This window comes from Bidens hawaiensis, unplaced genomic scaffold (genome assembly GCF_021521415.1).
Source record: "Bidens hawaiensis isolate Kalapana, Puna unplaced genomic scaffold, B.hawaiensis_p1.1 tig00001685_1, whole genome shotgun sequence".
In the NCBI taxonomy this organism is placed as follows: domain Eukaryota; kingdom Viridiplantae; phylum Streptophyta; class Magnoliopsida; order Asterales; family Asteraceae; genus Bidens; species Bidens hawaiensis.
The window spans coordinates 509,326-533,935 of NW_027491095.1; the positions used below are offsets into that span (position 1 = coordinate 509,326).

Genomic DNA, 24,610 nt, shown 5'->3' on the forward strand with positions numbered 1-24,610 from the left:
TAGAACTCACTCAGCGTAGCTGACTTTTAGTATGCACGCAGGTGAGTAGGTTGAGACAGCTGGCTTGAGTGGAGGACACATGGCAGAAGACTAAAGCCTGGCATCTGAAGATCTGATATGTTTTATAAGTTATGTTTTGATTTTGAAAGACAAGAGGAATGTTTTAAGACATGATTATGAATCGATATGTAATGTTTTATGAAAGTTTTATATTCCGCGTAAAGTTTTTAATTAACTCTGATATTTAGAACTGTGTTTATGAGTAAATCCAACACGAAAGTAGGGTTACCGGTAACGGGGCCTTACAAGATGAGGTCCTGCATATTATTATACTTTCAGTATTCTCTCGTCTTTTTCTTTTGCACTTGTTAGCTTTTGAATGATAATTCGCATACGAGAATCTTGTCCTACACTTGGAATTAGCTGTAGCACCATCGAGAAAGTAGAAGCATCAGGCAGGAAGCCTCGGTTGGTCATTTCTTCAAGAAGAATCTCACCCTCTTCAATCTCGTTTTTCTTCAATAACTCTTGAACAATGACATTGTATGTGACACTATCTGGCAAACAGCCAATCTCTTCCATCTTTCTTACCAATTCTCTGCCTTTAACCAATAACCCTTCTTGAAAATACACACGTATCATCACTGTGTATGTCTTAACATTCGGTTTCAATCCTTTAAACACAAGCTCATCAAACAGATCCATAGCCAACTTAGGCTTCCCACATTTTCTACAACCATTAATCAGTATAGTATACAACCAAATATCTTTCATCAACTCTTTGCTTCCCATTGAATGAAATAGAGCTAATGCATCTGAATACTGACCGTTATCACACATTCCATGCAACAAGATACGATAGGTGCATGTATTGGGAGGAATTTGGCCCTTTGTTTGCATCTTGTTAAACAGTTCTCTAGCGGCTGCAGGATGCCCTGACTCAAACAAACCTTGTAACATGGTATTATAAGTAACAACATCAGGAATCAAACCCTTGTTTTGGATTTCTTGAAAAAGATGCCTAGCCTTGTCAATTTCCTTCTTCTTACCGTATCCATTTATCAAGCTGCTATATGTGAAGATATCGGGCATAATATCCTTCTTCATCATGTCATCGAGAACTTTCTCTGCTTCATCCATCTCACGACGTAAACAGTATCCATCAATCAGTGCATTATAAGTGATTACATCTGGGTGTAGACCTCTTTGTACCATTGCTTGAACAGCAAGCTCTGCATCTTTTACACAACCTTGCTTGCAAAAGGAATTCACCAAAGTATTGAAGGTAACGACTGATGGAGTTACTCCTTCCTTGTCCATATCCATCAGCATTTTTGCAGCTTCCGTCTCTCTACCAAAGTTACACAGACCCTGAATCAAAGAGTTGTAAGTGATAAAATCGGCACGGACACCCTTTTCAGTCATTTCAGTAAATAGTTGTAGTGCATGATCAACCATACGATCTTTGCAGAGGCTATCAATGACTGTTTTGTAATGATGTACACATAGGGTTTACACGAGCCTCCTGATTCCATGAACCTAAGTAATTGAAGGGCCTTGGTAGTGTTAGCTGCTTTACAAAGGCCATTAATAACGGTTCCATACATAAACTGATCAGGCTGACAGATTTTATCTCTTAGCAGTTTCTTGAACAAGTCAAGAGCTTCAGAAACCCGATCAGCCAGAACAAGGCCGTGAATGAGAGTGTTATAGGTTGTGAGATTTGGGTGATGACCCTGCTTGAGGACGGTTCCTAGTAAGGCGAAACCATAAGCCATCTGATTAAGGCGGCAAAGACAGTTAATAGAGATGGTGATTGTGTAGGTATTAGGAGGAATACCCTTCACCTTCATTTGCTTAATAAGTGAAAGAGCAGTGGAATAGTGTTTCATCTTTACAATAGGAGTAATGAGCTGAGTGAATTCGACGATGGAAGGCTGAGGTTTTCTTTGAAGCATTTCATCGAACACTTGGAGTGCATCATCCAACTTCACATTGGAAGCATTTTTGAGGTGCATAAATCTTTGATTGAAATGATAGGATGAAGCTGGAGCATTGGAGTAGTGAGAACGAAGTCCAATTCTTTGAAGAGGCTATCAATGACTGTATTGTAATGTGGCAAAAGGGGTTTACACGAGCCTCCTGCTTCCATGAACCTAAGTAATTGAAGGGCCTTGGTAGTGTTACCTGCTTTACAGAGCCCATTAATAACGGTTCCATACATAAACTGATCGGGCTCACAGATGTTATATCTAATAAGTTTTTTGAACAAGTCAAGAGCTTGAGGAACGCAATCAGCCAGAACAAGGCCATTTAGGAGAGTGTTATAGGTGGATGACCCTGCTTGAAGACGGTTGCTAGTAAGGCGAAACCATTAGGAACCTGATTAAGGCGGCAGTGAGAGTTAATAGAGATGTTGATTGTGTAGATATCAGTAGGAATACCCATCAGCCTTATTCTCTTAAAAAGTGAAAGGGCAGTGGAATAATGTTTCATCTTTACAATAACATTAATCAGCTGATGATGGAAGGTGGAGGCTCTGTTTGAAGCATTTCGTCGAACACTTGGAGTGCATCATTGAGATTCACATTGGAAGCGATTTTGAGGTGCAGAGTTACTCTTCGACTGAAATCATAGGGTGAAGCAGAAGCAGTGGAGTAGTAACAACGCAGTCGAATTCTTGTACAGTACATCCTGAAAGTAAGTTTAAATTTCAAGTCAGCGGTAGAGAATGATAATGAAGCACTACATCAAACCGTTGGAGGACATAGAAGAAATGAGAGGTGCGTACTGCGTAGTGTATGCTCGTGCACTTTCATCTGGCAACGTTCAACTTCATGACTCATTTTCCAATTATAACTCATGACCTGTAAGGGTTTATAAAAGTTTGAAAATGAATTAGTGTTTGATACGGGATCGAACCCAAAACTTAATGTTTCAAACATAATGTGCTTAGTAACTCCACTAAAGTGGTAATTATATTATAATTTTTCTACTTAACATATATAAATGTTATTCTCCAAGTATAAAACCAAAATTATATTTAATTGTTTACATTTTCATAATTCAGAATATCATATTGCCTTCTTATATCTCTTTAACACAACTATTTTAAGATTGTTCATCATTTCTTTTTTTAATATTAAAATATAATATATTTTTATTTATTTTGTTTTACAACCAAACCTTAATCTTTGTAAATTTAGTTTTTAAATTTGCTACAACATTTGTTATATTTCTACACATAATATTTAATATATCAATATTCATATGAATGTTTTATTAAATAAATCAAACACTAGCGTTTGATTTTCAACTTAAAATTATAGTGCATAAATAAAATTTATTATATGAAATAACTGAATTTAAGTATTACATATAGTAATTTTTTATTTTTATTATATTTCTCACCCGTGTGAAACATGAGCTCTAACCTAGTATAGATTATAATACAAAAAATAAGTAGAACTCAAAATGGGATTAGCACCCGTACAACTTATATAAAAACTTAATGTTATTTTATAAAAATATATACGATACCGACAGTAAACACAAAAAAATTAATTAGTGAACGTCCAAAATAGTGTTGACCCTCGTGTAGATTAGTGAACTCTAAACAAATATTTTTTTAAAAAAATAACAAAGTAATTAACCGATGATGTGGCATAAGGACTGACTGCAGCTGACCTGCAATAGCAGCTTTGAGCTGCCGCCGGGCACCGACATTGTATATCAATATAGATTGTTTGCTTGTGCGTTACGCCAACATTTCCATTAGGAAATATGGGTTGAAAGTGGGTTACTCGTCACTTGTTAATCTTTGTATGGGATCCCTAAAATACAATTACAACCTTTTGCTTATTTCCAAAAACATCCTTGCAACATGAAAACCAAACTGAGAAGTGAGATCTTGGCTATTCAATCTTGACATTGACTGTTTTGACCTTTCAAGTCAATGTGTTTGTAAATATGAAATACCGAAATCAATCTAGAACTAATTAATTCCAAAACTACCCTTGGTCGTTGGAAAGCCAAATGTTAGGTGAATGCATACTGAGTCAATAATATATAACATATGGCAGCCACTATGATAAATCAGCAGTGCAGTTCGAATCCATAAAAGTACGACATTGAATAATAATTATTGTTTCAAAATAGATAAACAAGAATGTTGGACTAATTATAGAATAACATGGCATTCTGTTTTTCATAATATACGTTTCTTTAGAGGCAAAATAACTTAAATGGCCACTTTGGTGAAGACATGTAAACTCCTATATGTTCAAACATTATTTTTCTTTTTCACCAAGCAAGTTGGCTCACAAAATCAATTAGTTTCATGGAAATTAAAAGGCCCATTGTTATTGGACACATTAGTACCTTTATGACCTGTGTAGAAGGGGTGCAATTGTTACGTGACGTGTTCAACATCTTTACTATTCATATCTGGTGTAAAAATATTTACCAACGACAATTTTAAGAGGTTATCATAAGAAATTCACAACGTCAAATACCCATCTAATAGCAAATTTGATTGTTGGTAGGTTAACAGTCGCCCATAGGTCAACGAACTCTAGGACCCCTAGCAAGTCATTGGAGTCGTTGATTATGTCTTTAGGAGTTAGATACACATACATACCCATATCGTAACATATGATTTTAATAATATTGATGTGTAAGATGACATATTACATGGGTCATGTCATTCATGATTCTATGATTGCAATAACTCATGAATATCATTTTGCTCCAAAGAGAACCTTTATTTTATCACATTTTTATTTCCACCTAAAATCCCCTTAACGCTTTTAAGTGTTCTGGTTTCAGTTTCAAACCATTTGATTGAACAGCAGCCAGAGATGCTTGCTAGCTTTACATTAAAACATTAGTCTAGTCATGATTGCAAGTAAATTTTAAAATAACGTAACATACGTTTATAGGATAAAATATCCCTCTTTGTATATACAAACACGTTTACTATTTATTCAAATCAATAATTCTTGTGCCGTGATTAAAATAATTATATATAAAAAGAAGATTAGAAAGAACATTGAAACCTTATCTCAAGTAACACAAGAGGTGTATTGTATAGCACTATAGCCAACTTTAATACGGTGGATTGGTTTGGTATGTATGAGTATGTCCCATTAAATTGTTTGACTTATGCTTGACTCACATACACATATACACACATGTACGTATGTGTGTGTGTGTGTGTGTGTGTGTGTGACGAGAGTGTATTTGTCCGCTAAATACAAGAGGTTATTTCAGAAGAATGGTAGTTTTCTAAAACCAGAATTTGTTTCGTTGATTGGTTAAAAATTCGTTGAATTTGTAATTTTGGTTTTCTTTCCCTCTTAGCTTCTTGTTAATAAGGGTTTTCATTATATTATCGAAGCAAACAATATAAAAAAAGTAGTTTCATCCGTTGTTTGCACGTTTTCCCACCTTATAGTTTTTAATTTTATAATATCATGATTTTATATAAGAACCTTTATGGAAAAACTAACAGATCGCACCATTTGTTGACTATTTAACACAAAACACCTCTACATTCCTTAACTACTTCATGCAAGACTCCACGTTATTAATATTATGATAAATTATGATAAATTAATATTAGCAACATATTATAAAGCACGGGCTATTCTTCTGGGTATTAATTTATTACTTTGTTTTTGTTAATCTAATCAAAAGACATCATGTTTATTACTTTTGCTTTTGATCTTAACTAATTTTAAGCATTTATATATCTAATAATGTAGCACACGTAGATTTACGGCTTAATTAGTTATTAGACCACCCGTCGTTATGAAGCAAAACGCGGGGGTACACCCCCCTGCGTTATGTTGATTTTCATTTTTTGTGTGTTGTATACAAAACGCGGAGAATGACACATTAATCAAAATTTGACCGTTGCTTTTTGACCGTTGGAGAATTAAAAAAAATTATTTTCTATATATTAAACCATTTCATCCCCAATCAAACCTCGTCAAATTTATAAAAATTCTCTTTCAACTCTATAAAAATTCCTTACACAAAATTCACTATATATGGATCCTCCATCTATATATAAACAGTTTTTCGGGCCCGACCAACAAGCTGAGGACATGGAGGAGGAACAGGCAGTCACGAGTGCGATTATGCTCGCGACAAAGTATATGAATTCCGTTACGAGTGCGATTAGCTCTCCACCCCCCGTTTCAAAAAAAGCATATATCGAACGAGATCGGCCGAAGCCAACAACCGGTTGATGGCGGATTACTTCTGCGACTCGCCGAGATACAAGAACTCGAAGACCTTTAGGCGTCGTTTTTGGATGTCTAAAAATTTATTTATGCGCATCACCAATGATTTGGAGCGTGAGTTTGATTACTTTCAGCAAAAGCCTGACGCTCGAGGGACACTAGGATTCACGGCTATTCAGAAGGTTACGTCAGCCGTATGCGTGCTCGCCTACGGAAACACGACTGACATCAACGACGATTATTTAAAGATGGCCGAAAAAACAACTCAGGACACCTTGGAGTATTTTTGTTACGGTACATTTTGTTTTTTTTTAAATAGTTTATCACTTGTTTACTGTGATCATTTATTTTATAAAAGTTTTGTAAAATATAGGAATATTTAAACTATATGGACACATTATCTGAGAGAGCCCAACGTTAACGATCTACAACGTCTTTACGAGGCACATACAAGAGTGCATGGTTTTCCCGGCATGATAGGGAGTGTAGATTGCATGCATTGGGAATGGGCTAATTGTCCAACTGCATGGCGAGGTCAATTCACACGACGTGACCAGAAGGGACCAACGGTCAGCCTTCAAGCGATCGCTTCATACGACCTTTGGATTTGGTCGGCATTCTTTGGTGTTCCCGGTTCCAATAATGACATAACCGTCTTAGAGCAGTCTCCTGTGATGAAGAGTTACATATCCGGGACCGTTCCCGTCGCTTCGTTTCGGGCTAACGATAACTTCTACCATCATGGGTACTATCTGGGTGATGGAATATATCCAGAGTTCGCGATAATTGTTAAAACATTCAGAGACCCGATGGGTGAAAAAAGACAGTATTTTAAGAAAGTGCAAGAGTCTGCGAGAAAGGATATCGAGAGGTGTTTTGGTGTTCTTCAACAACGATGGCATTATGTTAAAAATCCTTGTCGTCTGTGGTCTTTAGAAAGAATGAGATGTGCTATGTATACGTGTATCATAATGCATAACATGATCATCGAGGACGAGGGAAGAGCAATATGTCCAACTTTCATACCGGACCCGGATCCACCACGGACTCCGCAAGTATGAAGCAACGACTGGAAAACTCGGATTCCGTGCAGTCAAGAGAGATACATAACGCACTAAAGGAAGATTTGGTCCAACATCTTTGGATGTATCGGCCTCTGCCTGGTGAAAACGATGATCAAAACAAGGGCAACAATGATGACGATGATGAAGACAAAGACGACGATGAGGACGACGACGAAGATGGCGAAGACGACGAGGACGAAGACGACGATGACAACAACGATGAATAGTTTTTTTTTATTTTCTTGTAATATTTATTTAATAAAATATTATTGTTATTTGATTATTCTTATTAAAAATTAAAAAAAAAAACAAAAAGTGTAAAAGTGACTGGGCGCCACGTGACGCATAATGACTGGATGTGGAGAGTTATGACTACAGCCTGTTTTTGTAAAAAACCATTACTTTGACTGGGCGTCACGTGACGCATAATGTCTGGTAATAGAGCTTTATGACTACACATGGTGTTAAGTTCTATAGGCCGGTGATCGAGTTTGGTGGTAAAAATATAATTGCATTCGTTACTTTATTTTATGGTATTCGGCCTTTGGTTAAATAATAGCAAATAACAAAAAAAAAATACTACTATATCGTATATTGGTAATATATATTAAAATTCAAAATTTACACACTTTAATACTTAGAAATTAGAATAAAATTCAAAACCCACGTTCACTTTTAGGCGAGGAATTGTACAAGTGCTATTTGATGGAACATGATCGTCATTTTCTTTTAAGGCATCAACTTTCGAATACCTCTTAAAAGTATATAGTTGTAGCCAATGATCCTTTACTTAAATGGTTAAATGTGAGACACACCCAAAGACTTTAATTTAAAAAAGGGGTTTGAGGTTGGGTCAGGGGGTTTTCTCACATACGGTTTTCTCACATACGATGGGTTTCTTTTGAGGGTGGTCTCCGGTACTCGAGTAACAGAGATGATCGGATGGGTCAGTGACCCGTCACCCCGTCAGTGCTCCAAATTAGTCGTTCATAAAAAAAACAGAAAGAAAAACCCAGCTTATGGTGTAGGATATCATCCCCAGGATTCATTGTGTTTGAGTACTCAATCCCTACGAACTTTATCAGTTAAAACGTTTCAAAAAAGGTGATGTTTTCATTACTTGTTGGTTTATATAGAAAGCGCCAAATTAGTAGTTTTCAAGGTTCAACAATAAGAAAGGGTAAAAGTGTAAAACTTTCGTTTTAGAGTGAAGGAATTGATGTAACTTTTAAGTTCCATTATCTCGTTTTGAGTTGATTGTTAATTGTATTTATTTTATGTTTCTAGATCTTTGCTAAGCAATCGAAATAATATTATTCTTGTGTTTGGAAATATGTATGAACAAAATTCTATGTTTGAAAGGGGGGAAAGAAAGAACGTTGCATATGAAAGGAAATCAAGGGAAATATTTGACCTATTGTCTTGGGTGGCACGTGTTCTAGATGTTCGTATGGCGTCATCATAACATAAGGAAGCTGTCATATGTGTCGTGCCACATGGCATGATGTCACTGGCCAAGTTATCAACGAAGTCATCATATGGCCCACGTGTTAATGAAGCCGCGACTTGGACCACTAGCATAGTTCAAGAAACTTTTGTATCAATATCAATAGTAATAAATAGTAATAGAAATAGAAGAGGTTGTATATTTTTTATTTATACAAAACTAACACCTAACCGATTGATTGATGAGTACGGTTGCACTGAAATAATTAGGACAATGATAAGCTCAAGAACAAAATCATAACGATGCAAAATATAATCTTAAAATGGTCTTAGCGTCTATGATAACTTTAACAAAAAGTTTTAAAGAGGGCAAAGGTTTGAAAGACATGCTAAACATCCACGAGATTGGTATTATACCGAAGGGTTAATACCGAATGACGAATTGTAAAAGTGACAGTGAATGCTAACAAATTCATCTCTCGTACACCCTTCAACCTCTCTAGGTGTTTTTTTCTTTATTAATAGCGTCTATATCTAAATTAGTAGAAATCACCATCAGCATGTCTTGCTAATATGGTAGCGATCACAACTTCATCTCACTAAGGTGCAAGCGGTCACCAATTCGTCTTGTATACTATACCAGTTTTTTTGAGGTTTTTTCTAATTTAATTAATATTGTTTTAAAACGGTACCGTATCGATCAATTTTGGATTTAAAAGTCCAATGACAAGATTCTTGGTTTATAATTTTGATCTGGAAGGATTTTATATATTTTTTAGGATTATAATAAAAACAAAGGTTGTGATTTATGTGGATCCAAGTAGGCTACGTGGCACAACGTTAGTGGTTGAGGGCTGCCGTGGTCATTAGGAAGTAGAACTAGGACGATTCAAGTGTACCCCACATGACAGCTAGACGTCAATGCGATTGACTTTGACTTATACTCACAATAATCTAACGAACATTTTTTAGCTTAAAAATAATAAGTCATGAATTTCAAATAATAATAATAATAATAATAAATTAGGAATTAAGTTAAGTGATTGCATAAAATATGTAAGACATGTTTTGTTAATAAGTTTGTTTAAGAAAGTAAAATGTTCCAAAGTATTAGTAGGACAAAACTAATTATATTTATAGGAGTACTTAATTAAATCTATCCGTTAACACTCATACCATTTGATGTTATGTATTTAAGATACAACCCATCCTTAGGGTCGTCCTTAGAATCCACAAGAATTTCGGGACCGTGGGGGTAAAAAACGGGCCTTCAATCACTGTTGAGCCCACTCAAAGTCAAACATAAACCAGTCTTTCACTAGATGGAAACTACCATTTACATGAAGTGTGGAAGGTTGGATTACCTACACCCGCGATGTGAGAAAACCTTAAAAATAAATAAAATAGGAGAAAAGATAGAACGCGTGAAAAAGACCATGCCTTGAAATGACTTCTCCAACTACACTTATAAACTTTTGATGTATGATAAATGGATGTTTAAACTATATATATTATTTAAATTTTAGATAATTTTTTGTAAAAATTTCGAGCTTCCCGATAGATTAGGTCATGGGAGGTCGCCCATCTCACCCCTCCCTTGGCCCGGTACTACCCGTCTTATTGAACATAATAAGTGTGCTAGCAATTGTTTATCTAATAAATTATTATATAATAAAGTAAAAAAAGGTGATTATATAACTTCAAATTTTACAAGTGTTTATTGGGTTGTGTTACGGTTTTCTTGGTTTGTCATTTTCTTCGGTGACAATAGAAAATTAAACCAAATTCAAGCTGTCAAAAATCAAACCGAAAATCGAATTCAAATTCGGTTTGAATTTTAAACCATAAACTAGATTTTAACACAAGAAAACAAAAAATTAATAATAAATATGCTATGGGTTTCTAAGTTACGGCGAATGCATCTTATTCTTACAATTAAATCACACATGTGTGTGACTTAAACGATTTGAACTCTCAATCTCTAAGTTAAATAGTAGGCGTCAAATATACCACACATTTATTTATTTATTTATTTATTTATTTTTAATTTATTTTTTAAATAACTAACACTTCTAGTTCTGTAAGTAATACTGACAAAATTCACCATTTCGGATTCGAACCAATGACCTTTCTTTGAAAGAAACCTTTAAAAAAACCTCCATGGCCACCCACCAAATTATTGATGGTATATTAGACTTTTATTTATATTTTTTATTTTTTAGAACGCTGACTTTCTTGTATTTAGGCTACCACACTCTCTAAATTTAGAGAGCCCCGTTGCCCCCATTATGTTCAGACTTTGTTGTTTTAACCGGGCTCACGCTGGTTTTAGAATTTGGTTTTGGCGTTCCCCCGAGAAATCATATATTTGGCTGCCACTTGACAGTCGTTGTGCCGCTACAAGAGCTGAACTCTGTGACGTAGCACACGGTGGGACAAAAGCCCATGTGAGCTCGGGATTCAACTGGCCAACCTTACACAAGACTTTACTCAAATCATTCGTTGTCATAATCCATAAAAATAAGACAAGTGAAGATCAAACTTAAATCTGCGTTAAAGAACACAACTCTTGTATCACTACCCCACAAGATGATATCAAACTTTTATAAAATCATAAAATTATATTTGATCATATTATATTATCTTTTGGTTAATTTGATATTGAAGAATTTATGTAATTTGACGTAGTTGTTTGGTTGTTATGCAGCTTTAAATGATTCACCGCCGACTTCAATCTCTCTCTCATCCCATCTGTCTCATAATTCTAGAGAGAGACATAATAATATTCACCAGTCCAGCAGAAGACTTGTTAGAAGCTTTCATACTCATTTCTTCTTCATTACCATCAAAACTTCATCTTCTTTTCATATATAACAGATCATGGAATTCATGTTCACATGAACAACAACAACAACATCATTTATATAACAAAGTTAAACAAATTCAGGTACTTCACTCTATTTTATTAATACCCACTTCTTGATTTAATCATATGTTTCAAAATTTTGATTTTTTTTAATAAAAATGAGATTTTTCTCCAAACCCAGTTCTTGATTTAACCACAAAAGGGTAAGAATATATGATTCCAATTTCCAGAAATGAGTTCTTGTTTTTATGATTTAATTCATAGTTTCAAGATTTTTTTAATCCTTTTTGAATGGGTGCTTCTTTTTATTTTTTTATCCAATTTTTTGCATGAAAAAACAACTTTTTAGTAGGTTAAATTATAAATTGAGCTGAAAGTTTATAGCTTTCATCAAGAACTTAATTATTGGTTAGTAGTTCTTGATCAAGATCTTGATAAAATCTTCATTATCATCACTATTTGACCAAGAAAAAGTCAAAACGTGTGATTGAATACCATTTAATTTTTACCTGACATGGATTTTCTTTTTTCTTTTTTTATTCATTGTTTCATTCATGAACCATTAAAAGAGAGACATTTTTTTCAATTTAAAGTCAGAAGTTAGAATCAAAGTCAAATAACAAGTCTTTAGTATTTGTTGATATGAGCTTTTCTTAGTTTGATTCAATATTTGTTCAAATAATTTCAGGTTTTCATAAGTGATTGAACATTTTACAATTATGTCCGACAAGATAAACACCAAACCGCGATTTGTTCGCTGCCCAAAATGCCTGAATGTTCTGCCCGAGCCGCCTGATGTCCCGGTGTATAAATGTGGAGGCTGTAATGCAACACTTCAAGGTTCTAAAATATTACCACTTCTGTTTTCTTTCATTGAAACATTTTGTTTGTTTTTTGTTACTTGCTTTAACAATTTAATTTATTAATGCAGCAAAGAAGCGGAATAACAGTACAATTAACACCACATCACACAAACTGGACGCTGATTCCTTAGGAAAATCGAAGGTGGATCAAGTGTTTAGTGATCAAATTCAAGAAGCTGGCAGCAGCTCAAATCAACAGTTGCTGGTTAAATCTACGGATGAATCAGATCAAAACCGTGATTATGATGCGGCTAACATAGCTAAAAACGGTTCGATTAATGCACCGAAACAAAAATTAAAGCAAGTTTATGATGATCATGAAGCCAGCAGCAGCAGCTTAATCCAACAATCAGTAGTTAATTCGATTGAAGAACCACATCGGATCGTTCATAATGATCCACGCAGCTCGACTGAGCTTTCTGGTAACGAGGATCCCGAGTCATCACCAGAAGCCACAGGTCATATCAGAATAGATCAAGAACTTAAACAAAATACAAAACCAGATAATACCGATCTCAAGCAGCTTTCTGATAATAAAGAAACATGTAGCAGCTTCAATCAACAACTGATTGTTAATTCAAATTCAATAAGTAACAGTTATCACAATGAAGATCCAGAGTCATCACCGGATGCAGTAGTCGCTAACAGAATCGATGAAGATTGCATTGATGATGATGATGATAGTGATCAGGTGTTTTTAAGCTGTAGACGCGAGACTGACTTTGAAGACAGCAGTAGTGAATTTGAAGAAGCTTTAGCTAATAAAAGGATTGTTAGGGATTCTGATGGCGGCTCGAAGTCGAGCTTTAAAAGTTTAACTGCTAAGAAAATGCTTGATACAAAACTTAAAAAACCGGTGCGTCTGGATGAAGACGACGAGTTATCAGAAGATGACAATGCAGATATGCATTGTCGTCGAAGATTCAATCATATCAGCTTGATAGAGACTACGAAAACCGAAGGTTTTGGTGGATATGAGAGCAGTGTATCCTCTTTCAATAACCGAGCGGGTAAAGTCAAGCACCGATCGACTGATGTTCGATCATATTACGGTTTGAATGAGTTTCATCAAAACCGCAGGCATCGTTCTCATATGATATCAGAAAACCCCAAGTTGGAGAGAATAGAGTTGTTGAAGAAGGTTAGAGAGCTTCAAGATCAGCTCGACAGAACGAATATCTCGAATCATGTTTTGAACAATCCGGGAAGGTTTGGCCAGCGAATGGCGTTTTCGGGTGAAACAACCGCTGTGAACAGGCGACTCGACGGCGGCACGTGCTACCATTGCTGTCCACAAGACCGACGTTTCTCGGCTCAGCTTCCCCGCACGCATGTTTGCTGTAACGGGCCTCGTTACACCTCTGGCCCGTACTGCAGCCCGCGGGTTTCGATACCTTCTAGCCCGATACACAACTTTACAGAGTCTGAGTTCTCGGCACCTGATGATTACCGACACCGAAACGACATCACCAAACCGTTTCATTCCCCAAAAAAGAAACGATACATCCGGCCCGTTGCAAACGGGTCACCATGGATCACTTGTTACCGGTGCTTGAACCTTCTTGAGCTGCCTCAAAGCTTCCTTGTTTTCCACAAAAGATACCATAGTTTAAGATGTGGAGCTTGTATGAAGGTACTCAACTTCACACTATCAAACGGGACGCATGTTAGTCGATACTACCCGGAAGAAACGATTACAGCCCCACCAAGTAGTGAGGTGGAAGACTATAATGACTTAAACGGGTCACGGGCCGGGCCCGTTTCGTGTTCAGACCGTTCGTTTCAAAAAAGTTACTCTACAGAAACAGACAGAAATTTTTGGGAGTTTAGTGAGGAAAGAAGAAAGGCAACTATGTCGAGGGACCCGTCGGGCTCAAGTCAACCTTCTTGTTCAAAGGTTTCAGGCCCAAGAAAGATGACATCAGAAATCGAGGCTGTGCAAAGGCCCAACGGGTCACCATTGCATCGGCTCATGGGGTATGCGTCACCGAGTAAGGTCATAAGAGGTAGTGATGGAGTAAAGTTTTGAAAAGAGAAAGTTAAGTTATAGTGTGTACAGTTATAATGTTGTATCCATTTGTTCTATATGGTTTTGCTGGTAAGCATGGTTGATTATTGATAAATATATATAGAATTTTGTATATTGTGTTATGAACTTATAGTTGATTGCGAAATGAACCCGTGAAGCGCGCTTAGATATATAAAAACATTTTAAAAACTATGTTTAAATGTTTTAAAATAACTAAATTATATTAGTTATATTGACCTTAAGAGTAGATTATCACACCTAACACATGGATGAATGTTGATTGATGCCAATTTTTTTGTTTCTTTAGTTTCTACTTCTACATATCAAACCTACACTGTGTCACTATTCATGTCATATGAGATGCATATTTACACATTCACAGTTACATTTTCACAGCAAAGTTGATTTAAGCAAGGTTTACATGATTCATTTCCAATTTAAATCATATCAAATACCGCGATATAAATTGTATATTTTTTTTTTTATTTTGGGTTACCTTGAATCTACTTCAAAAGTTTAAACTAAAAGAAAACAAGAATCATGATCTTAGTAAAATTACACTCTTTAACAATAATCACTTATGTTTCATGTGTAAAGATTTGAGTAAATACACAGAATAACATCACACCTCATTTTATCCACATACTTTCCTGAAAATTAGCTAAGAAATTGTCAATGTTTTTACTCCTTTAGCATCAATAATCTGAAGTTACAATGAAAATTAAACGGTCAACGAGCATAAATTATGAATATGTGATGATCAAGCGTTGTTATACCTTAATCAGATTGCAGCCTTGCAGAGAAACAACTTGCATAAGGCATTGGCCATTTTGATTATTGATAAATACATACAGAATTTTGTATGTGGAAATGACTACACTATAATAATAATAATAATAATAATAATAATAATAATAATCCACCATCTAACCATATAAGGGTGAGCATGGCGATTGGCGTGTTTGGTAACTTTGGTTATTGGCTATAAGCCTATAACCGATGTTTCAGTTTTTAAAATTTCATCACTGATCAATTTGGTTAATTTGGTTAACCAGGTTGATGATAGGGATGAGCACGGTACCGTACCGACTGGTACCGGTACCGAAAATACCGATCTCGAAATCACTAATTATTGGTACCAGTAGCGGTACCGAAATATTCGGTTCGGTACCGGTATTGAGTGTCAAATTTTAGGAAATACCGGTACCGGTCCAATCCCGAAACTCAAAAGTTAATCGGTACCGAATTTACAAGCAAATTATAATTAATAAGAATTAGCAACTACTGACCAAAATTTTATGGTATTCTATAAAAAAACAATAATAATAAAGTAAAAAAGTTAGTTTTCAAACGACTTTTTGTGTCGAGATATGGTTTTTTTTAGTCGGGGGTTTCTTTATAAACAGTTTCTCTTTTACGTGGGATATAATCGGTTTGTCCACAACTTATCCTCTAATTTTCGTAGTTTTGCTTTGAGTGATATTTCCCTGAGTATGGTTTTAATAACTTGTTTTTTGATGGCCTTGGACTATTTTAAAATATTATATATTTTTGTAAGCAAACTAAATGAACACGAATAATTAAACAAATAAGGTCTCTAGTTCGTGTTCGTTTATATTCGTGTGCTACTAAACATGTGTTGTTTGTTGTTAGTTCAACTGGTGTTCTCCCCCAGTTCTTCTACTAACAAATCAATTTTGAAACTAATTGCTTTGCTTACCAGATGAACTGCACAAGACCTCGCCGTCTTTATTACTCCACATATCGTTTCAATCAAAGATCTTTTTCTCCCGGTGGAGTCACTAAGGTTGAGGATGCACTTTAAGTGTTCGATGAAATGCTTCAAAGTAGAGAAAAGTTGGATCGAGCTAGTTTTGTTTTAGGAGCTGGTAGTTAACCGAGCCGTTGGATTGGAAGAATCTGTCACCTCCACATTATTATTATTATTATTATTATATGATAAAAAGAGGAGTTTGGCGCCGCTAAAGTCCACGTCTGATTGGGCCAAGTATTATATATATTGTTTTTGTTTTTTGCTTTAAGTTTGATGATTAAACGGTTATTTGTGTCGACTTACCACTACAACGCTCGGAACAGACAACGTTTGGGATTTACCAACAAATAGATTTTACGGACATTTTTGTTTTAGTTCCGTAACCATAAAGAACGTAACCGAAACCGACCGACTTGATGTCGACTCATTGTCGTAACGTCGGGACCGACAATGCTCGAGTTTTTCTAACGCCTTAGTTTTATCGACTGAATAAATGCCATTTTAGATATTTATTTGTTTCAAGTTAAGTTTTACACCAATCGACTCGTATCCTCCTAACGATCAAAAGCCCTAAAACATTGGTTTGAAATTCAGAAAAAACTATAACAACGTTAAGTCATTTTTAACGGGTGGGGGGGGGCAACTTTTTGGAATTTGGGACCGCTAGTGGCGATAAAACGAATAGGGATTATTATCAGCCAATATCATTTAATAGAGATTATTAAAATCCAATATTCCTTTATTTTATTATATGTTAATTTGACGAATTTATTTTTTGGGTTTTAACGCTTAGGTTTTAACAACAATGTTTATACTGTATCGTAACAAACGTATATGAAACCGACCAAATTCGTGTCGACTAAACGTCACAACGCGGGGTACTGCCAATGCTCCGGTTTACCAATGTTCGGGTTTTAACGGCCATATAAACATCATTTTAAATGTTTTATTTGTTTTAATGCTTGCGTCTTAAGATTTCGAGTAACGTGACGACAATGTAAGCATATATGACCAATACTTGCTCAACATGCCGGGTAATTTACTAGCTTGCAATAAAAAGAAAATATAGATTGATTTGTTTGTGGTTGTCGTTATTTACCAAGAATCAATTAAGACAATATTTTCTTTGTGGTTATAAAGTTTTGCAAACATAAAGAGATATTTTGAAAGGAATAAAATATGTGTTTGCAAATATAAATGGTTCGTTGTTTATATGAGAAGTGACATGTCGGTTTATGAACCAAATTAATTGTCCAAATATTATTACTGGTGTGTAGAATATTATTTAACATGTTACTATGGTTGGACATATTTTGATTGATCAAGAATAAAGTCTCAGTATAAAATGAGATAATGATGATATGACTTCATGGTGCTTTATTGAGGGAGTACCTCAAGGCAGAGCACAATACAATATCATTGCGATGATTTTGGTCGGACGACGAAAGTGTTAAAAGTAATAACACTTTGAGATTGATGTCTAGTTATTGTCAATATTTATTGGAATTGTTGTTAAAAGTATTGTACACATTATCTTGTAAGTTCGGTTGTATTATTTGGTGTTCAATATCTTCAGATAACACGTGAATTACAACGAAATCAATCAATGTGTATTTTGACTTACAAAATGTTATTTTGTAGATTTCGTTTAATGTATAGTACAAGAAGATATTTGCGCAATAAACAACTTGAGAGTTGTTCCGTTGACTATAAGTCCGTGAAAATACATCAAATGTCTAATTACACCAAGTGCAAACTTCGCGAGTGCATTAAAATGTAATACACAAGAACGAGATATATCATTCAATGTGAGAGCATCAACATGAAAATGTACAAGCGCGTTTTGACAAAAGTTTTTATTACATGCTTTCGATCTTGAAACCACCCGTAAAAAGTTTAAAATATTTATACTCTCCACAATTTGAGTAGTAGACATGTTAACGTAGGGATGAGCAAATTCGGTACCGATACCGAATCGGTACCAAAGTTTTGAGTTTCGGGATCAGTACGGTACTGGTTTTTCCGAATTTTTACCTTCAGTACCGAACCGAATATTTTGGTACCGGTACCATGAATTCGCGATTTTCGGGATCGGTATTTTCGGTACTGGTACGGTACCGAGTTCATAACCCAAGCCCATAGCCATTTTGGGCGGAACAGATCTACTAATTCTTTGATTCCAGTTAGTAAGGTTAGTAAGAGGGATCTTGAACTAAGAAATAGACCCTAGAAACTAAAAAAAAGGTATCCTGAGCAATTGCAATAATCGAATTCGTGATATTCCTAGTATAGTAGATGCTATCACACATACAATCTTACTCAATTCGATGGAATTGTTTGATCTTAAAGGGGATCTTCTCTAATTTTGCACGTGATGGGTTATTTCTTGGTTCCGCCCAGTCATTAATAACTTAATTATTTTTAGATAATAGTATATAGAAAGAACGCTTGTAGGGAGTCATATTAAAACCAAGAAATATAGGTCTGCTTGCCATCCACACCAGAATAAACAGAGTTTTCCAAAAAAAACTAGTGGAGGCAGACCTTCTAGAGATAAGAGACATAGGGCTAAAAAGAGAGCCAAAAAAGGATCTTTCGTCTATAATCCTGCATCATCTCGAATGTTCTCGTAGACCAAATAAGACAATGCAAGCAAAAGTTCCTAGATTATGGAGATATAAACCCTAAATCCCTATGTTAGGCTAAGGGTGATAGGGCTTGGTTAAACCCAAGTGATCCAATCAAAACCTGACACGTAGCCAATGACATGGCCTTGGATCAAGCCCTTCAACCAAGCCCCAGAGGGTGTAGTGGTCCAGGTGATCCGGGACTTGATTGAATTTTTTATTTATTTTTTATTTTTTGTTATGCACACAATTATAAATTAAAATGCTTCATTAAAACATAAATAAAAAGGAAGATAAAAACATAAATTTAAAATACATAAAAATAGCGTTTTTATTTTTTTCTGCCAATTTCTTCCGAATAAGATCTTTTTCTTTCTCTATTATCGCTTGGTCGGATAGCGGTAGGTGGCTAAAGTCTTTAGCTAGAAATGCCAAACTCTTTAACCGATTTTTTGTATGTCGAGCTTCACCAATCGGGAGGAGGGTACTTGACAATTCGTTAAATTTTATCTCGAGCTTCACTAATCCCGCTTCTCCGGTTTTCTTCTCCTTACCTTTTTGGGATTGTTCTGCGGGTTTAGCCGGCTTCGGTTGTGTGTTGATATTATCGTAACCCGAGCCCGACATGGTTTTAAGTTTAAGAAACTTAGAGATGTTTTTAAAGTATTAGAGAGAAATGTAGAGAGAATGATGTGTTATTGTTATAAAATGAGGTAGTTATTTATAGTGAGTTTGAATTAAAAAAAATCACATTTAAAGCTACCAACGGCTAGTTTTGCCCCGCGGTCCCGGCCACAGGACTCATCCGCGCCCCTGACCACTTGATGGGTGTAGTGGTGTTCGGGAGCCACCTCACCCGCCACTTGAACCACGCCCCTTCTTTCATCCCATTACCCACGGCCTAATATCTTGTTTTGGGTGATATTTCATTGGGTATGGTTGTTATAACTTGTTTTTGATGACGTTGGACTATTTTAAAATAGAAATATTATATGCTTTTGTAAACAAACCAAATGAAACAATTAAACAAATAAGGTCTCTAGTTCGTGTTTGTTTATATTCGTTTGCTACTAAACATGTGTTGCTGTTAGTTCAACTGGTGTTCTCCCCCAATGTCTTCTACGCCCTAAATCGATTTTGAAGGTTCGATCAATTCAAACGAAACAGAGTTTGAATCGTATGTTTGAGATTAGTCTTCGTATCTTATCTTGAAAGTTGCAGACTTGAAATTGAAACTAATTGCTTTGCTTACCAGATGAACTGCACAAGACCTCGCCGTCTTTATTACTCCACATATCGTTTCAATCAAAGATCTTTTTCTCCCGGAGGAGTCACTAAGGTTGAGGATGCACTTTAAGTGTTCGATGAAATGCTTCAAACAAAACCAACACCTTCAATCTTACAGTTTAATCATTTAATCACTTCCATTGTGAAGTTGAAACAATATTCCACTGCCCTTTCACTCTTTAAGAGAATAAAGCTGCTGCGTATTCCTCCTAATATCTATACAATGGCCATCTTTATTAACTGTCATTGCCGCCTTAATCAAGTTGATCATGCTTTCGCCTTACTAGCAACCCTCTTCAAGCAAGGTCATCCACCTGATCCGGCCACCTATACCACTCTCATTCATGGCCTTGTTCTGGCTGATCGGGTCTTTGAAGCTGTCGAGTTATTCAAGAAACTCATTATACAGAAACTCTGTCAGCCTAATCAATATACGTATGGAACCATTATTAATGGACTTTGTAAAGCAGCTAACACTACCAAGGCCCTTCAATTGCTCACTTTCATGGAATCAGGAAGCTCTTGTAAACCCCATGTACAACAGTACAATACAGTTATTGATAGCCTTTGCAAAGACAAAATGGTTGATGATGCATTGCAACTATTTGCCAAGATGACTGAAAAGGGTGTCCTTGCAGATGTATACACTTACAACTCTTTGATTCGGGGTCTATGTAACTTTGGTCGAGAGACAGAGGCTGCAAAAATGCTAATGGATATGGAGAAGGAAGGAATATCTCCATCAGTTATTACTTTTAATATTTTGGTAGATTCCTTTTGCAAGCAAGGATCCGTAAAAGATGCAGAGCTTGCTGTACAAGCAATGGTACGAAGAGGACTGCATCCAGATGTAATCACTTATAATGCACTAATCGATGGATCCTGTTTACGTGGTGAAATGGATGAAGTAGAGAAAGTTCTTGATGGTATGGTGGAGAGGGATATTGTGCCCGACATCTTCACATATAACAGCCTAATAAATGGATACTGTAAGAAGAAGAGAATCAATGACGCCAGGCATCTCTTTCAAGAAATCCAAGACAAGGGTTTGATTCCTGATGTTGTTACTTACAATACCATGTTACAAGGTCTGTTTGAATCAAGGAATCCTGCAGCAGCTAGAGAACTGTTTAAGAACATGCAAGCAAAGGGCCAGACTCCCGATATATGCACCTACCGTATCTTGTTCCGTGGAATGTGTGATAATGGTCGGTGTTCAGATGCTTTGGCTCTCTTCCGATCACTGGGAAACAAAGAATTGATGGAAGATATAGTGTTGTATACTATATTGATTGATGGTTGTAGGAAATGTGGGAAGCCTGAGTTGGCTATGGATCTGTTTGATGAACTTGTATTGAGAGGATTGAAACCGAATGTTAAGACATGTACAGTAATGATAAGCGTGCTTTTCCAAGAAGGCCTATTTGGTAAAGCAAAAGAATTGCTTAAGAAAATGGAGGATAATGGTTGTTTACCGGATAGCGTGACGTACAATGTCATTGTTCAAGAGTTATTGAAGAAAACGAGTGTGGAGAGGCTGAGATATTTCTAGAAGAAATGATAAACCGAGGTTTTATGCCTGATTGTGCTACATTTGAGAATTTACTACCCCGGATCCCAAATGTAGGAAAAGATTCTCGTTTGCGAACCATTGTTCAAAAGCTAACAAGTGTAGAAAGAAAAAATATCAGAATACCTAATTTAACATCTCGGTTCATTTCATGAACTTTTTCAAAGTAGAGAAAAAAATTGCAATCACCAACTTACAAAATGAAGTATTGGTCCTGTAAGCATTGGAACGCATCTAAGTATATTGTTTAGCACGCTTGCTTGAATACTAGTACTTTGGTTGCTTACTAATATTTATAATTAATGTATTTAGACATTTGGATGTCGTCGATTTGATAATTGCATGCAGTACATATATGTCAATTGATAGTTTCCAGTAAAAAGTACCATAAGCAGTTAGTTGTTGCTGGGACTCAGCATCACAAACTAAATCAGAACATTCAAAGCTGTAAAGGTTTTTTCTTTAACCTTTCTACATACTTTTCAAGTGTTTTAATGTTGTAAATGAGGGTCATATAAGTCATTTTCATAGAATATTGACAAAAGGTTATTTTGCTGCAGAAGATTTTTTTTACTGTGTTGTTGTATTCCCTGTTAAAAAGCCAAGACAGGGAACAGTTTGACTTTTGCGGTCAACTGGCTTATGTTTATATAACCATGAAAGATCTATGTTCATTAACTTTATGATGGCGTTGATCATGCTTTCGCCTTACTAGCAACCCTCTTCAAGCAAGGTCATCCACCTGATCCGGCCACCTATACCACTCTCCTTCATGGGCTTGTTCTTGCTGATCGCGTTTCTGAAGCTATTAAGTTGTTCAAGAAACTGATTACAGAGAAACTTTGTCAGCCAAATCAGATTATGTATGGAGTAGTTATTAATGGGCTTTGTAAAGCAGGTAACACTACCATGTCCCTTCAATTACTCAGGCTCATGGAAGCGGGCTCTTGTAAACCCCGTGTACAACATTACAGCACAGTCATTTATAGCCTCTGCAAAGATCGCATGGTTGATCATGCACTACAACTATTTACTGAAATGACTGAAAAGGGTGTCCGTGCAGATGTTATCACTTACAACTCTTTGATTCAGGGTCTGTGTAACTTTGGTAGAGAGACGGAAGCTGCAAAAATGCTAATGGATATGGAGAAGGAAGGAGTATCTCCATCAGTCGTTACCTTCAATACTTTGGTGAATTCCTTTTGCAAGCAAGGGTCTGTAAAAGATGCAGAGCTTTCTGTACAAGCAATGGTACGGAGAGGAATGCTTCCAAATGTAATAACTTATAATGCACTAATCGATGGATACTGTTTACGTGGTGAAATAGATGAAGCAGAGAATGTTCTTGATGGTATGATGGAGAGGGATATTGTGCCCAACATCATCACATATAACAGCCTAATAAATGGATATTGTAAGATGAAGAGAGTCAACAATGCCATGAATCTTTTTCAAGAAATCCAAGACAAGGGTTTGATTCCTGATGTTATCACTTACAATACCTTGTTACAAGGTTTGTTTGAATCAAGGCATCCTGCAGCAGCTAGAGAACTGTTTAAGAACATGCAAGCAAAGGGTCAGGTTCCCGATGTATGCACCTATAGTATCCTGTTCCATGGAATGTGTGATAATGGCCAGTGTTCTGATGCGTTGGTTCTTTTTCGTTCGTTGGGGAACAAAGAGTTGATGAAAGATATATGGTTGTATACTATATTGATTGATGGTTGTAGAAAATGTGGGAAACCTAAGTTGGCTATGGATTTGTTTGATGAACTTATATTAAAAGGATTGAGACCAAATGTTAAGACCTATTCTGTGATGGTACGTGTATATTTCCAGGAAGGGTTGTTGGGTAAAGGTAAAGAATTGCTTAGAAAAATGGTAGATAATGGTTGTTTGCCGGATAGCGTCACGTACAATGTCATTGTTCAAGAGTTGTGTAAGAAAAACGAGTGCCAAGAGGCTGCAATTTTTCTTGAAGAAATGATTAGCCAAGGTTTCTTCCCAGACGCTTCCGCTTTTTCAATGGTGTTAGACCTTATACCAAACATCGGACAAGATTCTTGTTTGCGAACAGTCGTTCAAAAGCTGACAAGTATAGACAGAAAAGATGGCAGAATACCTTTTTAACAACTCGGTTCGTTTCCTATACTTGTCAAAATCCAGCTTGTTTATGTTTCACAGAACACGATTGTCTAAATCTGTCTACTGAAGTTTGTTATACAACTTGGTGTCATAGATGGTTGTCATACAATCTGACAGATGAAGAGGTTTTGGTGGACATGAACATTATGTAACTCTTCATTGTTTAACAAGATTTAACTCTTTAAGTGACAGTGTTTTATCCAAATTTTTTTTATTTATTAGTTAGTAATAAAACAAATATGATTACAAAATATTTAAAGTTAAACTTACAAATAACTGGTTTATATCATAAAAGAATTATAATGTTTAAGCATTTGAGAACACTCTTTCCTTTTTAGTTCACTTTTACCATTCGTTGGAGATTATAAAAATAAACCAAAATTAACCCTTGAATGGCCAAATATGTTGAGCATGTCTTGATCTAGGCAGAAAGTTTGACCAATTCCAGGTATGTTCCTAACCCATGCAAAGCCCCGATTTTAGAACCTCGGTCCGGGCCTGATAGTTATATCATTAAAGGGTTGAATTTTATAACCATTCACTTATATATTTCATGTCACTCTTTCTAAAATGTTATGTTAGTAATAGGTTTAGCTAAAGAAGGTCAAGCTGTAATAGTGTAGCGGTTAATGTTGTAAATGAGCATAACAAACGCAGCTGTTAATCCATCTACTTAAACACACCTGTGTGA

General features: G+C 35.9%; 2 protein-coding genes and 1 pseudogene across 2 annotated transcripts; 2 read left to right on the forward strand and 1 right to left on the reverse strand.

Moving 5' to 3' along the window:
• Window positions 1-327: 327 nt before the first annotated feature.
• Window positions 328-2,693, reverse strand: LOC143591830 (uncharacterized; annotated as a pseudogene).
• Window positions 2,694-11,421: 8,728 nt separating this feature from the next.
• Window positions 11,422-14,778, forward strand: LOC143592640 (uncharacterized). The gene is made up of 3 exons (XM_077072515.1): window positions 11,422-11,705; window positions 12,313-12,464; window positions 12,556-14,778. The coding sequence occupies exons 2-3, from the start codon at window positions 12,344-12,346 to the stop codon at window positions 14,514-14,516; spliced, it is 2,082 nt and encodes a 693-aa protein (XP_076928630.1). The 5' UTR covers window positions 11,422-11,705; window positions 12,313-12,343; the 3' UTR covers window positions 14,517-14,778.
• Window positions 14,779-20,139: 5,361 nt separating this feature from the next.
• Window positions 20,140-24,131, forward strand: LOC143592651 (uncharacterized). Its single transcript, XM_077072523.1, has 2 exons — window positions 20,140-21,307; window positions 22,460-24,131. The coding sequence occupies exons 1-2, from the start codon at window positions 20,287-20,289 to the stop codon at window positions 23,902-23,904; spliced, it is 2,466 nt and encodes an 821-aa protein (XP_076928638.1). The 5' UTR covers window positions 20,140-20,286; the 3' UTR covers window positions 23,905-24,131.
• The last annotated feature ends 479 nt before the right edge of the window (window positions 24,132-24,610 follow it).

Coding starts and splice junctions, on each gene's coding strand:
- LOC143592640 (XM_077072515.1), top strand. CDS start 12,344: ATGTCCGACAAGATAAACACCAAACCGCGATTTGTTCGCTGCCCAAAA. Junction 12,465..12,555: donor CTGTAATGCAACACTTCAAG/GTTCTAAAATAT, acceptor TTATTAATGCAG/CAAAGAAGCGGAATAACAGT.
- LOC143592651 (XM_077072523.1), top strand. CDS start 20,287: ATGCTTCAAACAAAACCAACACCTTCAATCTTACAGTTTAATCATTTA. Junction 21,308..22,459: donor ACAAGGTCTGTTTGAATCAA/GGAATCCTGCAG, acceptor ATTAACTTTATG/ATGGCGTTGATCATGCTTTC.